Here is a 15,190-nt window from a genome sequence, read left to right as displayed (position 1 = left end):
AAACCTTTGTTCATTCGATTCACTTTAAATCGATTTACCCATATGCATAAAGCGGAATTAGGTTCACATCAAATTAAGTTTTGCAACATCCGAATAAATATTTCTGTATCACGCTGTAAAATTCTTAACTTGTTCTTAACTGAGCAAAATCCCACTCATTTTATTGGGGAATTAATATGTTCTAAAGCCTCATATTCAGAAACGCCTGCATCCACGGATATTTATTCTGTTTTCTTGTTAATCTCACCTGTCTATTTTGTGGGTGCTCGGTAATGGCTGTTGTGTGTGCAGGGATGTGTTTTACTTTTGTGAAACACTTGCGTCATTTCAAATTAAATTGGAGTTGTGTTTCAGTACCTTGGACAGCCATCAGTGGTTATCGAGCAGTGATTGTTTTCACAACTAATTGTAGTGACTTGGCCAAGTGGGCATGTTCCGCCCTTCTTGTTGTCTACAGTGCTTTCCTTTTAATCCCGTGTGCCGTTTCGTGAATTTGTTTCTAACATAAAGTGGAATGGGCAGCGATCAGTTGAGTACAGACACGCTCGGGTAATCAGAGCTGCGTGTGGAGCCGAGGGGAGCGTCACCCGGGCTCTCAGAGCTGCTGATATCTTCCGTTCAACAGCACCCTGGCGCTTTGAGGAAAGCACATCCTTCCGAAATTTGCGATGCTTTTGTTCCGAGAAGGTGGACCGGGGCATTGTTCATTGTCATTCTCTGCGCGGGTGCTCGGGTCTGCTGGGGGACCCTGAGTTCTGGATGTTCCCGGAAGGTCTGCTGTTGCCAAGCGGAGAGTGACTGTGTTGTCGATGATGCTTTTCTGACAAAGGGACGATCCGAGAGAGGCAGAGTGGTTGTTAAGAGGAGCATATACCGAACGGATCGCAACGGCTCTTTCAATCGGGCAAAGCAACCACATCACATCAAACATGCCTGTGCGAAGAGGGCATGTTGCGCCGCAAAATACCTTTCTGGGGACCATTATACGGAAATTCGAGGGCCAAAGTAAGTAGAAAAATACACTTGCTGTCAAATTTCAAGATCTTGTCAGTCTGGATGTGTGGCGGTGGGCTGCCCTTTCACAATTGATCTTCTAGTGGTTGTGGAGATCTAATTAAGAATGTAAAGGCGGGGTTGCAATTGCAATGCAGATTTTTATCTTAGTTTGTAAAAGGTGCTTGGTTTTGGTCTTCCCAAAATCCAGATGATAATCGAGAATTTCACTATTGTTTCTTTTTGGAAAATCGCAAGGAGGGTTACTCGGTTTCTATACGGTTTTTCCAATTTAAGGTCGCTCTCAGCAGACAACCAAATCAATGTGCAGGAATAAACTATCATTTGAAAGGGAAAGCGACAAACTGAACGTTAAAAGCAGTACTTCTCAGTCATGTGTGAAGTATATATCATGTGCCTCTATATTAAGCAATTGTTGAAATGATGTTGTAGCGTGGTGCTATTGTACTTATAAAAAAACAAAGTTGTATCAATTATCTTTGTAAGGTGAACTGAGTAACACAGTGGAGTGGCTTCCGGGAATTGGTACCAAGATTCGGAGTAGCCCAGGGAAATAACATAAGCTTTCTGTTTATGGCTGTTAAAGGTTTTACAATGTGTTAGTCCACGTCTCTGCGGACATGAATCAAGAGCATAAACCTGCCAGTTTAATGTGCGTGCGTACATGAGATAAGTTGACATGGTGAACCAACTAGCTCGGTTAAATACAAGTGATTTTAATGTGAACGTTCATTAAGTTTAATTTGAACATTAAAAAAAAGCTTCATTCCTTGAATGTGGCGGCTATTTACTGAATGTATACAAAAGCAGCAACATCTAAATGCTGTGACGTCAAATGATGCAAATTACAACAAAGTTGACTCAGATTTCTTGCTGTCAAATGGAAACTAGGGTTGGTACAAAACTCAGTTTATATAGAACAGCCCTCTTCTGTTATAGAGTAATTTGTTTCATTGTTGGCTTCTTTTTATTTTGGAGGGACTGGATAAGTAAGAAATGTTAATACTCAATGCAGAACACCACTTTTATTATGTCAGCATTAACTGGCTCTCATAAATTACAGCATAGTCATATGTCAAGCAATATTACTTAAACTGAATTTCAGAACCACTGATTTGTAATGCAGCTATGATTGTTTTACTTTTTTTCTTCCAATTTTCAATTTTGCCAATCCTGAGAGTTTCTGAGTGAATCCAGTGCTTATTTCTGCTCAGTTGTCAACAGCTTAGTGATTGTGTGCATACTAGAAAAGAATATTCACTGCCCCGAAGGAGCCTGTACAATCATTGCAGACAGGGAACATTTCAATCCCAAATAAGAGTTAAGCCCCAGAAATCCGACAATAATATGCCAGCCAGTTTCATCTCTCTCTCTTGTTTTGAACAAGTGCGCAGGTGTGTTTTTTTTAATACAATGTGAGGTTTCACTTTAAGCTTCTGATTCCATAACAGCCTATATCTCAACTGACATGGCGTGCTGTGCTATGTCCCCATGCAACAACAGGTGCAAAGAAGTTTGGATCTCCCAGGAGTTGATTGCTTTGGAAGAGATGCTTGTGTTCGACTGGACCTGTTACAATACATTGTATTTAGAGACTGATTGGAAATTTCACTTTTCATGCAGTTACCATATTTTTTTTTTCAAAAAACCTTCACTTCTCATTAGCTGATCAACTGTGTCTGGGATGTTATTAATAAAAGGCTCTGTGTAAAAAGCTTCAGGCCTTGTTAGCACTGCAGGTTCGCTGACTTTTCAACTGAATTTCTTAGAAGAGTGCAAAATTGCAAAGCCCAGAAATAATTAGACATGTAAAATACAAATATTGACTTCTCTTTTCAAATTAAAATTGGGCAAATTTCATTCACACTTTATTTGTACTGAAACTGTGTTCTCTAGCACAATTCTGGAAAATTATGTTGCACTGTTATCTACTGTAGATCTCAATGGCTCTATGACACTCTTCCTAACAGCAACATGGATCTACCAAAACCACATGGACTGCACCAATTCACAAAGGCAGCTCTCAAAACCTTTGCAAGACTAACTTGTGATGGGAAATACATTCTGCCACTGCCAATGATACTCACTTCCCAACAAAAAAAAATAAAATACCTATCAATTTGGATAATGCACAGTCAATCACATTTTTGAACATATGCATCTGCAATGTGCATCTGCAACATTTAAATTTAAGAACAGATAGCAGATGATCAGAAAAACAAAATCCAAAACAAGATTTGGGTATATCCTATTCGTGTGACAAACGTGAAATCTGTCAAAGCTTCAATAGTCATATAGCTCAAAAAATACACTCCTCTGTACCTACAGTTTCAATGTCAAGGGTGGTGGTTTATCAGAAAACTGGAAACCATGTCACTCTCACTCACTTTTACTGCAGACCATACTGAACACAATTTTGTTGAAGACATTCACATAGTGTTGTGTGGATGTGCCAGACATGTGCAGACTAGGAAGATCACGAAGCCTAAACTGTGCCTAACACTAATTTGATAGCTGCTTACTGCACCACTGTCATTAATATCCTCTCTATACACATAAGGAATATAGGAACAGGAATAGGCCAATCTGCCCCGCGAGTCTGTTCTACCATCTGAGACTATGGTTGGTCTGTGGCCTAATTGCATATAGCTGCTTTTGGCCCATTTCACTTAATACCTTTGCTTAATAAAAAAGTATCCATCACAGTTTTTAAATTTATAACTGATCCAGCTGAATAAGGCATTGTTCTATTTTTAAAAACACATCATTATCTAACTTATTGGGTTTTTTCTTATTATTAATTTCTACTGTCTCTTTCAGAGTTTTTAGAAGTACAGGCTGTTTGGAGGAGTTCAGAAAAGTTAGAAAATTCTGCAGGGAATTGTATTGGATATTGGAAAGGAATTTGATCCTGCAGCTAGGTTGCTAAGTAAATGATTTGCTTACTGTTATGAAGCTAGAGTTTCAATGGGCCTTGAGTTGCAACATCAGATGGAGATGGAGCAGAGGCATTGACTAAGATGAGCTGCTCAAAAAGGAGGTGGAAAAGGGACTTTCTGCCTAAAGACTGCAGGTATCACACCTCCTCACTGTTACTAAATGTGAAGTCATGTGTTTCAAATCTGTGCTTCACCAAAAACTGTTCCACCTCTTGAGCCTCAGCACAGGATGAGAATAACACAGCCAGCAGCTGGGAAGTTGTGGCTCTGAAATGTTTTTCTTCAAGTGGATTCTTCCGAGTTGGAACACATAACTCAGCAAAAATCCTTCAATTTCAGCATTCATCACTGTATTAAAGACCTCACAGACATTCTTTGTGTCAGGAGAAGCGACTTAATTGTCTTTCCTTTAAACTTTAGACTCTAGTTCTGGCTTTGCCAAGATTTCAGGCTTCCCATTATGGCAATGTGCAAATTATTGTACAGACATGACTTTGGCTGCATTACAATTCAATTACAGAATGTGCTGAAACCATTAAGAGTACAATTATTGTATACTTGGCATATGAATATCCAAGGAGAAAGTGAGGGCTGCAGATGCTGGAGATCAGAGCTGAAAATGTGTTGCTGGAAAAGCGCAGCAGGTCAGGCAGCATCCAAGGAGCAGGAGAATCGACGTTTCGGGCATGAGCCCTTCTTCAGGATTCCTGAAGAAGGGCTCATGCCCGAAACGTCGATTCTCCTGCTCCTTGGATGCTGCCTGACCTGCTGCGCTTTTCCTACAACACATTTTCAGATATGAATATCCAAGCATATCATACTGGTGAACTCCTGTTATCTTGACCACTGGCATGATGCATTTATTTTGTGTAAGTCTGCTGTTCCAGCAATCTTTGAGCCACCACATAAAACTAGAAGGTGCCTGCTTGGTGGTAAAGACAATCCTGAGGTGCCTGGGTTATTTTAGTAATCTACTTAAGTTCTGTGATAACATCCAAACCACTAATGAGCACTGGTACCCACAGTCATAATTGGGATACTGAGCCTGAGTGTAAGCCTTGCAGCAATGCTAAGTCTGAAATAGTGAGGTAAAGCTATGAATTTCAGTCAAGCTGCTACAGACTGTTCCTGCTGCCTTTTTAATATTTGCCTCGGGCCACCTGGCTCTTGCAGGGGAAATAACATCTCTCTTGCTCTCTCCACCTGATGCACTAAGGCCTACAGTGTAGCATTTGAAAGCCATGGAACACCTTCTCTGTTGCTTCCTCCAGATTTATCACTGCTCCATGAAGATTTAGCCAAAGCTCCTACCAGAATACAGCTCACCTTTAAGAGATTAAGTTTAACTTTAAATTGTGCAGGCTAGCTTCAAACAGTAGAAGTCCCACCCAAATGTGGACCCCTGTGATGATGCCCAACCAATGAGCTATGCATTCAGCATTATACAGAAGACTACAATAATTATAATTACCAGGCAATGGAAAGTGTGTGTGCCATTTGAGAGACTATGAGTGGGTATAATGTAATCTTGCATTTGATTGCCATGTCCAATTTCAGGGACTATCCAATTTAGCTCCCAAAGTTTTCAAACAAATCTACTTCAATACAGCAATTTTTCACAATCAATGCAGTTCACAGATGTTGTTTAGAGAAATAAATCGATTATCCTTAAAGAGTCTGGCCTGCATGCAAATCCTGAGCCAAAGCAATGAGGCTCTTAATTGCCCTTTGTTACAGCCGACAAGTAGTCAAGGTATTTCGTTGCCACTTTCTCAAAGGTATTTTGAGACAGCTAACTAATGTTGGTCTTGCCAATGACACACATCCTATGAATTAATTAAAAAGCAATCTACTTGTGTTGTCTTTCCAATTTTCCATAAAAGTAGCCTTCATGAGTAAATTACATTGATGGTGCTTTTAAAGTTGGTAATCATAAGCTTTTTAATTAAACAATGACTAAAGTTACATTTGATATTGGATGTTTGTTACAGTGAATTTTCCTACTTGTATTCTACAAAATTTTAGCTAAACTTTCATACAGTGCCAGCTTATGAATCAAAACTGTGTACTTTAGTCTGTTTTATACTCAACATTAACTCTTGTTGAATATTCCTCAATATTTCTTAAATTTTGATTCATTGTGGCTGAAAACAATCAAGCAGAGTGTGCAAGGTCATAAGGTCAATGGTATGTAAAGTATAAATGTCCTACTGCAGATACATAGTTATATTTCAGTAGTATAAAAATGGGAAATCATGGACTCATTGACTAATGTTAAGGATCAAAGCTGTGGCAGTGGCCTCACTGGGCCAACTGGAACATAAACATATTCTCCAATCATACATAGCCTGCCAGGAACAGGACTGCATCCTCTCCAACCTTACTACCAATGGCAAGATATATTTACAACATTACACTAGTACACATCATAGATATACATACTGCAAAGCCAAATAAGCCAAATCGTGTTTCCACAATGTTCAAAAGACGAAAACAATCAATTAATTCATTATTTTAATGTTACTGCTATTATATAGCCAGATTCAGAATTCAAATCACATCCACTAAACAGTTTGGAGATGAATGGTCACTTACTTATTTTTGGTGTTCAGTAAGATATAATTATTTTCCCTTTGTTATTCTTCACATAAACCATGGGAATCTTTTAACTCCACATCATCAAGCAGCTTTAGTTTTATTTTCTCCAAAAGTTGGTGCTTCCAACAGCATTGCACTATATTCTTGTGCTACCTTACATGATGTTCTCAAGTCTAGAACTTTCTGACACAGAACCACGAAGGACCATGTCCACAGCTGTTTTGTTTCCCTCTCGTTAAACCATGAGGCCCCAAGGCAATCACTTTCTTCTCCAATAAAGAAGCATAGATAATGGTTACACTTCCACTTCTCAGATTGAAGCTACAAGGAATCAGCTATATTGCTTTCCAGCTTTGATTGCCAGAGATTATATTTCCATCAAGACTGCTCAGGTATATGGCTGTAGCTTTTAGTGAAAGCAGCGGAGATCAGGGTTACATTTTCCCTCCCAGATGCAAGAAAAATCATCCTCATACTCACTGCATGATATTATATGTGACCTGTTACAGTAATGTATCATCCTTTATGGGACAATCGGTATTGTACTCATACCTCTGCTTGTGTCTGATTCTTGTTGGTATTGTAATAGCAGAGATGGCGATAAAGGAAGGGACAAAGCAGCTAATCATGATATCTCACAGTTAATATTTCAGTTCAGTTAGAACTCTGGCCCAACCCGATGAGGCACTAATGTAACAGCATTAAGCGCCAGACAGTTACGAAAAGATAATGTTTTATCACTGACAGCCTGTTTTCTTTATAATGTGCCTCTAAAATATAAATTAAAAACTGGGCAACTTCTGGAAATACATTGAAACTGTCGTGTACATAGAAATATAAGCAGGAATATGAGTTTTGTATGTTTCACACTAGGAAAGGTACAATTGAGTTTGAAATGATTTTATGAAAATTATTTGCCTCTGAGTATGCATATAACCAATACAAGTTCAAATTGTTTTGGATTTTTAATCTCATTTAGCATTTGTTCCAATTACATTGGTTTAACTCTGAAAGGCAATTTAAGATTTGTATTTGAGGCCAAGCAGTACTGATACAGAAGGATATAGTCCCTGCGAAATTCCCTTTCTTCACCGTGCAATTAATACATACACAGAACATGGTAGTATTCCTTAATTTGTCATCTCACACCTTATTGAGCAGGAGAAAATAATTAGCAAAAATAGATATGCAAGATGTTGTTCAGAGAAATTTCTAGTTACAGTCTTCAATACAACAGTGATGTTTTAACGCAGACCTACATTGTGGAATTTGAACAGAGCCTAGCAATTTTCAAATCATTAAATATTTTTACATTGCTAACAAAATATTGCTGATAAAGACCCCATTTTGTCAAAGCTTTACATCCTACATTCATCATGGCAATTTACAGAAGTAATAACTGAAGAGACCCAGCAGTTTATACTATATGAGAGGTGAATGCTTCTTGTTTGGCAGAGGTTTTGCCACAGAAAATGATGATTGACAGTTAACTGCCATGTTTTGCTTAAATTTTAAACCAGAATGACTGACTCTGATTTGTCAAGGCATTCAATATTTTGTTGAGTTGATATGGGCACATATTCTTTCCGAATACAAAAGTGTGGGCCTTATGCATTAATACATGTGGATGCTCATACATGCAAGTGCACCACATTGTGAACCCAACTGACAAGCATAAATTGTTGTCAGTACTTTTTTTACTCAACAGGATTAGCCAGCAAATGCTACCCAAAGGCAGAATCAGAGTTATCATTGAACAATGTGTTATGAGTTTTGCAAGAATGCGCTGGTTGAATATGGTCAGTACTTTGCTTGTTGCAAACAGCTAAAGAGATATCCTGCATGAAACAACCTGCAAGTCTTTGGAATGTATGGCTTACATTCTGAAATTCATGTACCACCTCATTCATTAGTGTGATAGGCAGAACATCGCTTTGCCTTAATGGCAGCATCCTGTTGGTGGCAAATATCACTTCTACTGCTTCTGCATTTATATAGCAGGGAGCAGCTAGCTTCACTGTTTCTCAAAACTTTACAATAATTTAGGATAATCTGAGGTAGAATGAGCACTTTTCAGGATTAAAAATGACAGCCGTAGGTTTGTTAATGAGTTTGTGTGATATAAGGTGAGAAATTATCTGATTAGGGTAGCCATTATACTGCAGGATACCTTTGATGCACCCCTTTTCAGCATGAAGCTTACATGGTGAATAACTGGCTCAAGCCCTATTAATGAGGTGCTGGTAAGACTAATCTTATAGCATGAAACTGTAGGTATTCCAACATGTTTAGTGAATATTGACAATAGTAGAGTAGTCTTGGATGATTTGTGAATTAGGACATCAACTAAAGGGAGCTCAATGATTCCATTTCAAAGCTGAATTTGAGTGCAGAATGAAGTCCATTAAGACTTGTATAGAAATTCTTGCATGCAACTGCAATTCAAATATAGAAAAAGTATTTTCTGTGTACTGGAAGTATGCACGTGCTAGAAAGATAAACAGAATTCATTGAAAGCACAGTTCTTGTGGAATCCAAACAAGGTATTTGTGAGATTTGGAATGCGTGAGATATATGGCAACACCACATAGTTGGGTACATACGGTATCGTGAAAATTGAACTCATCTGTGCAAGTTCCTTAATTCATATGTTTAATTCAATGCTCAATTTCTGTATTATTAAAAGACTATTTGATCAAACACAAATATACATGTTAAATAGACATAAGTATACTGTATGTTTTGTGTTCTGATAATATTTTCAAACTTCAACAATTTTGAAATTCTCTTTGTTATCATGTAAAAACCGAATACATTGCCTGAACAAGCAGTGGTTGTTAATTATCATAACTAGGTAGTCATTAACCATGAATTGGAAGAACAGATTGATGTTTTGCATTATCCATCATTATCTCTCAATTTCTTTACAGACAGAAAATTCATCATTGCCAATGCAAGAGTACAGAATTGTGCAATTATCTACTGCAATGATGGTTTTTGTGAGATGACTGGCTTCTCGAGGCCGGATGTTATGCAGAAGCCTTGTACCTGTGATTTCCTGCATGGTCCAGAAAGCAAGCGACATGCAATTGCCCAGATTGCCCAAGCCTTGCTTGGCTCAGAAGAGAGGAAAGTGGACGTCATATTCTATCGCAAGGATGGTAGGATAAAGAATTACATTTTTTACTTAGAAGATCTTGAATTAATCCTATTTATAACTTGTACTTAATCAACACAAAAGGACAGATTGATATGAAATTACATTAAATGTTAAATTTAATTCATGTAAAAAATAAGGTGGTTCACTACAATTCATTTGAAAATGGGGCTGGATAATTTAGTTAATTTATAGACACAATAGTGAATAACATAGCTAGACAACTGTAACTGAAGAAAGCAAAGGATAGAGTTCAGGTATAAATTCATGCAGGATAATCCCTCTAGTATGACCATATCAGTTTGAGTGATGTTGTAGCAATAATTTTATAGCTTGAGAGAATCAGCAATAAGCCTTCCGTAAGTTTTGTGACAGTTTAGCCCCTTTTCCAAATATTTGAAGTTCAATAAACATTTTTCAAACCTTTCAATCACATTCACTGTGGTTAATTAATGTAATGAATAATAAGGCACTTTCTCAATTAGTCAAAAGTCAGATTGTGTCACTGAGAATCGAAGAGCTGACACTTTGGGATAGTTTTCATGCTGTGGAGCGATTGAGATGTTGGCGGTAATTCCAACATAGCTGGTGGAATTAATGTTGTGCAATTAAATTCAGTCACAGCAACAAGAAGCTTCCTTAGTAATGTTCTGAATCAATCAGGCAACTTGAGCTGTAGTTAAACCAGGATAAAACAGACAAATTCAATTTCCCTGGAATAATAATATTTGATTTGCCTGTTCTCTTCTTAGTTTTTGAACAAAGAATGGCTAAAATCTATAAGACAATGATGGACCAATCATATCCTGAAACAAGTTACAATTATGCCATTGTGAGATGAGCACCATGTTGTTCATACACATCCACCAGAAAATCCCTTATCGTTATTTGCAAAAAATGAGAATGATTTGAGTTCAAAATTGGTTAGAAGGTCAGAGGTGGAGAATGTTGATATTGGTTAGGTATGCTGATTGGAGGGTTATGATAAGTAAGCTTCTCATTATTTACTTATGACTCGGATGAAAAAATAGAGAAAAGTATGTCCTCATTTGAGTTGATGCTAGATTCATTGAATTTTGAATGGTGTTCATGGATGCAAGAAGTTGGAAATCAACATAATTGGATTAAAGAAGTAGATAAAACTGTGGCAAATACAGTGCATTGTGGGAAAGAGTGGATCTGACAGAGACAGGTAAGAGTACATTACTCATGGGGAGAGATTAGGAGATGTGATAATATGAGAGTCCAAGTACAGAAATCATTAAAGTATGTTGACAGGTATAAATTGCAATCCAAAATATAGTGAAAGGTTGCATAAACCTGGCTCCAATTCCCATGTGCATTAGATGTTGAAAGATGTTCTAATCAAAATGTTTAGAATATTAAAAGCGTTTGATAGGATAGATAAGGAGAACCATTTTCTCTGAAAAAAAATCCAGTACAAGGTTGTACTGGCCTGGGCATTGACATAATAATGAAGGCAAACTGGAGGCATTCTCCGTTATCATGCTTTTTAAATGAGTAGCTTCTGGAGTTTGCACATGTGTAGTTGCATGTGAAAATGTGTTGTCAGTGATTTTACACTTGTCCATGGAGTACATTGCTGAAATCCCTGGAGACTTCAATCAACATAAAATAACTGATGAGACAAAAACTTGCCTTATTCCCCTAATGGCCTCATTGTAGAATCCAATGAAAAAGTAACATCCTGTTGAATATGGTGTAACAGGGGTTTTCATCAGTGCACAAGGTTTATAATTCCTGCTGAACAACTTCAATGGCTTAGAAAAGCTAACTTGCTAATTTGTTTCTCTACTTTATTGAATTAGTTTTACATTTTTAAGATTATATATATTTTTATAAATGTGTTTATGTAGTTTCAGTTTCTGCCTTAATCCAATGTGTTTGCCCCAAACATTTATTGATATTAAACATGAAAGGACATTCAGTGCATTTAATTCCCAGTATACTGTGCTTGAAAATACTTCAATCTGCTTGATAATATTACTGATTTAAAAGACCCGAAGATTTCCCTGATCTGTAAAAAAGTGGGAAAATTTTATGCCACAGAGATTCCTAGATCTTTGTGGCAACTTCCTTTGAAGTCAGTGGTGAGCGATGTTATTTCATACTGATTGAAATATCTGTAACAAAACCTTAAACTTAACGTCAATCAAGAACAAAATCAGGAAACTTTTTTTGTAAAATACAATATTATATTGGAAATCAGGAGTTTTCTTCTAAAAAGTGATTAAAAGGACAAATCATGCTTTCAAGACTGAGTTAGATTAGATTAATTACAGAGTGGAAACAGGCCCTACGGCCCAACAAGTCACACCGCCCCGCCGAAGCACAACCCACCCATACCTCTACATTTACCCCTTATCTAACACTACAGGCAATTTAGCATGGCCAATTCACCTGGCCTGCACATCTTTGGACTGTGGGAGGAAACGGGAGCACCCGGAGGAAACCCACACAGACACGGGGAGAACGTGCAAACTCCACACAGTCAGTCGCCTGAGGTGGGAATTGAATCCGGGTCTCTGGCGCTGTGAGGCAGCAGTGCTAACCACTGTGCCACCATGTCGCCCACTCTTTCATTGGTAAGACCATAAGACCATAAGACATAGGAGTGGAAGCAAGACCATTTGGCCCATCGAGTCCACTCGACCATTTAATCATAACTGATGGACGTTTCAATTCCACTTACCCGTACTCTCCCCGTAACCCTAAATTCCTTATGAGATCAAGAATTTATCAATCTCTGTCTTGAAGACACCCAATGTCCCGGCTTCGACTGCGCTCCATGGCAATGAATTCTACAGGCCCACCACTCTCTGCTGAAAAAATGTTTCCCCATTTCTGTTTTAAATTGACCCCCTCTAATTTTAAGGCTGTGCCAATGGGTCCTAATCGGAAACAACTTTCCAGCGTCCATTAGGCATGCATTATCTTGTAAGTGTTGAGGAATATAGAGGAAGGCAGGAAATAAAAGTTGAGTTGTCTCTGAATCATGATCTAATTAATCGGCAGTATAAGCCCCAAGTTATGAACATGTCCTCCCATGTCTCTCCCACAAATAACCAGATGAATAGCAATTGCTTATCTATTACTCCTGTTAATAATTGGGTGAGTATAGATAAAATATAGATTTAATCACTGTACCAAAATAGGCTTTAGTCGAAACAACAATTGAGCTTAGTTATGTCTAGTCAGAAGCTCAAAACTATGCTTACCAGGTTTTCACTGGAAGTTACAAATGTTTGAAAAGATTTCTTATTAATGTTCCCTGCAATGACTACTTTAAGTGTTGAATGAACCTCCTGAAACAAGGTTCATAGCTTATTATTGCTCTTGGTGATAATATGCACTTATGCATTATTTGACAATGTTGTTCAATGGAATAACAAAAAACATATAAAACATTGTGAAACTACATGGGTTGAAATTGCTCTTGTCATCATCACAAAATGGATTCTTAGCAAATTGTAGGTCAATTGCTTACTTGTGCCCAATCGTTTTTCCACTGAAATTCATGGTGTAACAGTCCAAAGTGTTTTTGAAGACTCATTTTTCAATCTCTTTGTTACTTAGCTTGAAGTTTAAAATCATGTCAATATTTTACAAATCAATTGTAAATAAAAATTACTGTGGTGATAAATTGGTTGCCAATTCTCTAACAGTTCACTTTGTGCGGCTGGGGTAGACCAATTTCCTTGACAGTAGCTTTATTGACTATGATTGTTAATGGAAAATATTAATGCAGCAATTCTGTGTCACACAATTTTAAGTTTCTAAACCAAACTAAATGCTTTTTGCATTTGATGTTCTCCTAACTTTGTCTATCATTTCCAGAATTGGCTCAGCTCAGTTTTCCCAGTGCTCACAGTCCTCTATTAGTTTACTCAGCTCGCCATTTTTTTAATATATTAAATGGCTCCTAGGTATTTAGCTGTGGCAGTGGGTAGCCTAAATGAATCAAACTCTGTCTTCACCCAATATCCATCCACATTTATCTTCCAATAGGGTATTGACTAAAGTGATAATCTTGATTGATTTTGCTTCCTAGACTGAATGACATAAAAGTCAATTATTACATCCTAGCCGAGATCAGTCAGCTCGTCAAAGACCAAAACATATAACAGCATGGAGCTAGTTTATAAACTCAAAGGCCAAGAGCGCTAAGCTTTATTGCTTAACAAAATTCTATGGATGAAATAGCTTATTTGCAAAAGATTATGTATTCTCACTTTGTATTCCCATGATAGAAACACACATACTTATGACATAAGACAAGTTCGTATAAGATGCATCAGTTCACAAACCAACCTTGGATTTTAACATTTTGGGATTTATTAAACTAGAACATAAATCACTACCTGGCAATCTGTTACCATTAAATTTCACTGTAACATATAACAGAGACAATTTCCAAGTAATAGGTTATGATGTATTTAAGTTATGTGAACATTAATGCAAACATACTTAATGGAAAACCTCCAGGCAACTTTAGCAGCATGCATAGGTGTTGAGAGTTCTGGGAAAAAGTTCTGGGACATTTCCAAATTTGACACATTCTAATATTATGTGTTATGTTATTTGTTTTCAAATTTACTTTTATGAAGGTCGTTTCTTTGAGATCAGTGATTTAATACTGAGAAACTAAATAGGTTAAACCATTGAAAAGGCATTGTCAATGTATCAGAAGCAGAAATTGATTAAAACTCTTTGTATTCTCATGCTACAACATGCTGAGTTCTTAATCTATAAATAGTACATCACGTCTGCACTCATATAGTGACTTTAAATTCTTAAAAAAAAAACTTTCCAACTTTGCTAAATCTGATTCCCAAAATAGTTACAATTTATGCTGAACATGGATTTCAATCCTGAACCCAACAGAAATTAGGTAAGAAGACTTAAACGCTCCTAAAATCAGCTGGCAGACAGTAGAGTTTCATTTCATCAATCAAGTCTGGATTTAAACTTAAATTGTAAAGGGAAATGTCAGAACAACCTCTATTCCTCATGAAATAGATATTGAATAGTAGATAAGAGTTTGAAACCTACCATTTGGAGACTCATGCAGGAGTATATTTAGCTACTTAATCTTGCACTAATGTTCAGTTTAAAGACAGTTTATTCAAAGAAAAATACTAAGTAAAAGCTAATAACTGCTTTACATGAACTTCAAGAACATCAGTTTTGCCATAGCCTTGTCATTCACAAATACACTTACACAGCAGTGCAAAAGTCTAGCAGTACTATATTTTCAGCATGATGATGAATAATAGTTAGATTGTCACGTTGCCTGGGGTCAGCTCTGAAATGCAATTTTTATATTTCTCAAGTAATGTTACTTTAACTTAACATTACACTCATTAAATTAATAGCTGCTCTGAATTAATATATTCAGATTGATTCATCTTTTACATGGCTAGCTATATGTAATCAAATGAATTTAGTTCCAAGAAGCTTT

The 15,190-nt window shown here is 37.1% G+C and overlaps 1 protein-coding gene across 1 annotated transcript in view; it reads left to right on the top strand.

Moving 5' to 3' along the window:
- Positions 1 to 362: 362 nt before the first annotated feature.
- The window catches only part of LOC122551638 (voltage-gated inwardly rectifying potassium channel KCNH7-like), a 470,988-nt gene continuing 456,160 nt past the window's right edge, over positions 363 to 15,190 (top strand). The window contains exons 1-2 of the mRNA XM_043693875.2: positions 363 to 1,005; positions 9,482 to 9,712. Coding sequence (XP_043549810.2) covers positions 930 to 1,005; positions 9,482 to 9,712 — 307 coding nt within the window. The 5' untranslated portion in view covers positions 363 to 929. The remainder of the gene's footprint in view (positions 1,006 to 9,481; positions 9,713 to 15,190) is intronic.

The sequence above is a fragment of the Chiloscyllium plagiosum genome, unplaced genomic scaffold, assembly GCF_037043375.1.
Source record: "Chiloscyllium plagiosum isolate Xiang-an unplaced genomic scaffold, Cpla_swu_hap1 HiC_scaffold_7, whole genome shotgun sequence".
NCBI classification, from domain to species: domain Eukaryota; kingdom Metazoa; phylum Chordata; class Chondrichthyes; order Orectolobiformes; family Hemiscylliidae; genus Chiloscyllium; species Chiloscyllium plagiosum.
Note: the sequence above shows the minus strand (reverse complement) of the source record. Positions and strands in the feature narration are given on the sequence as shown.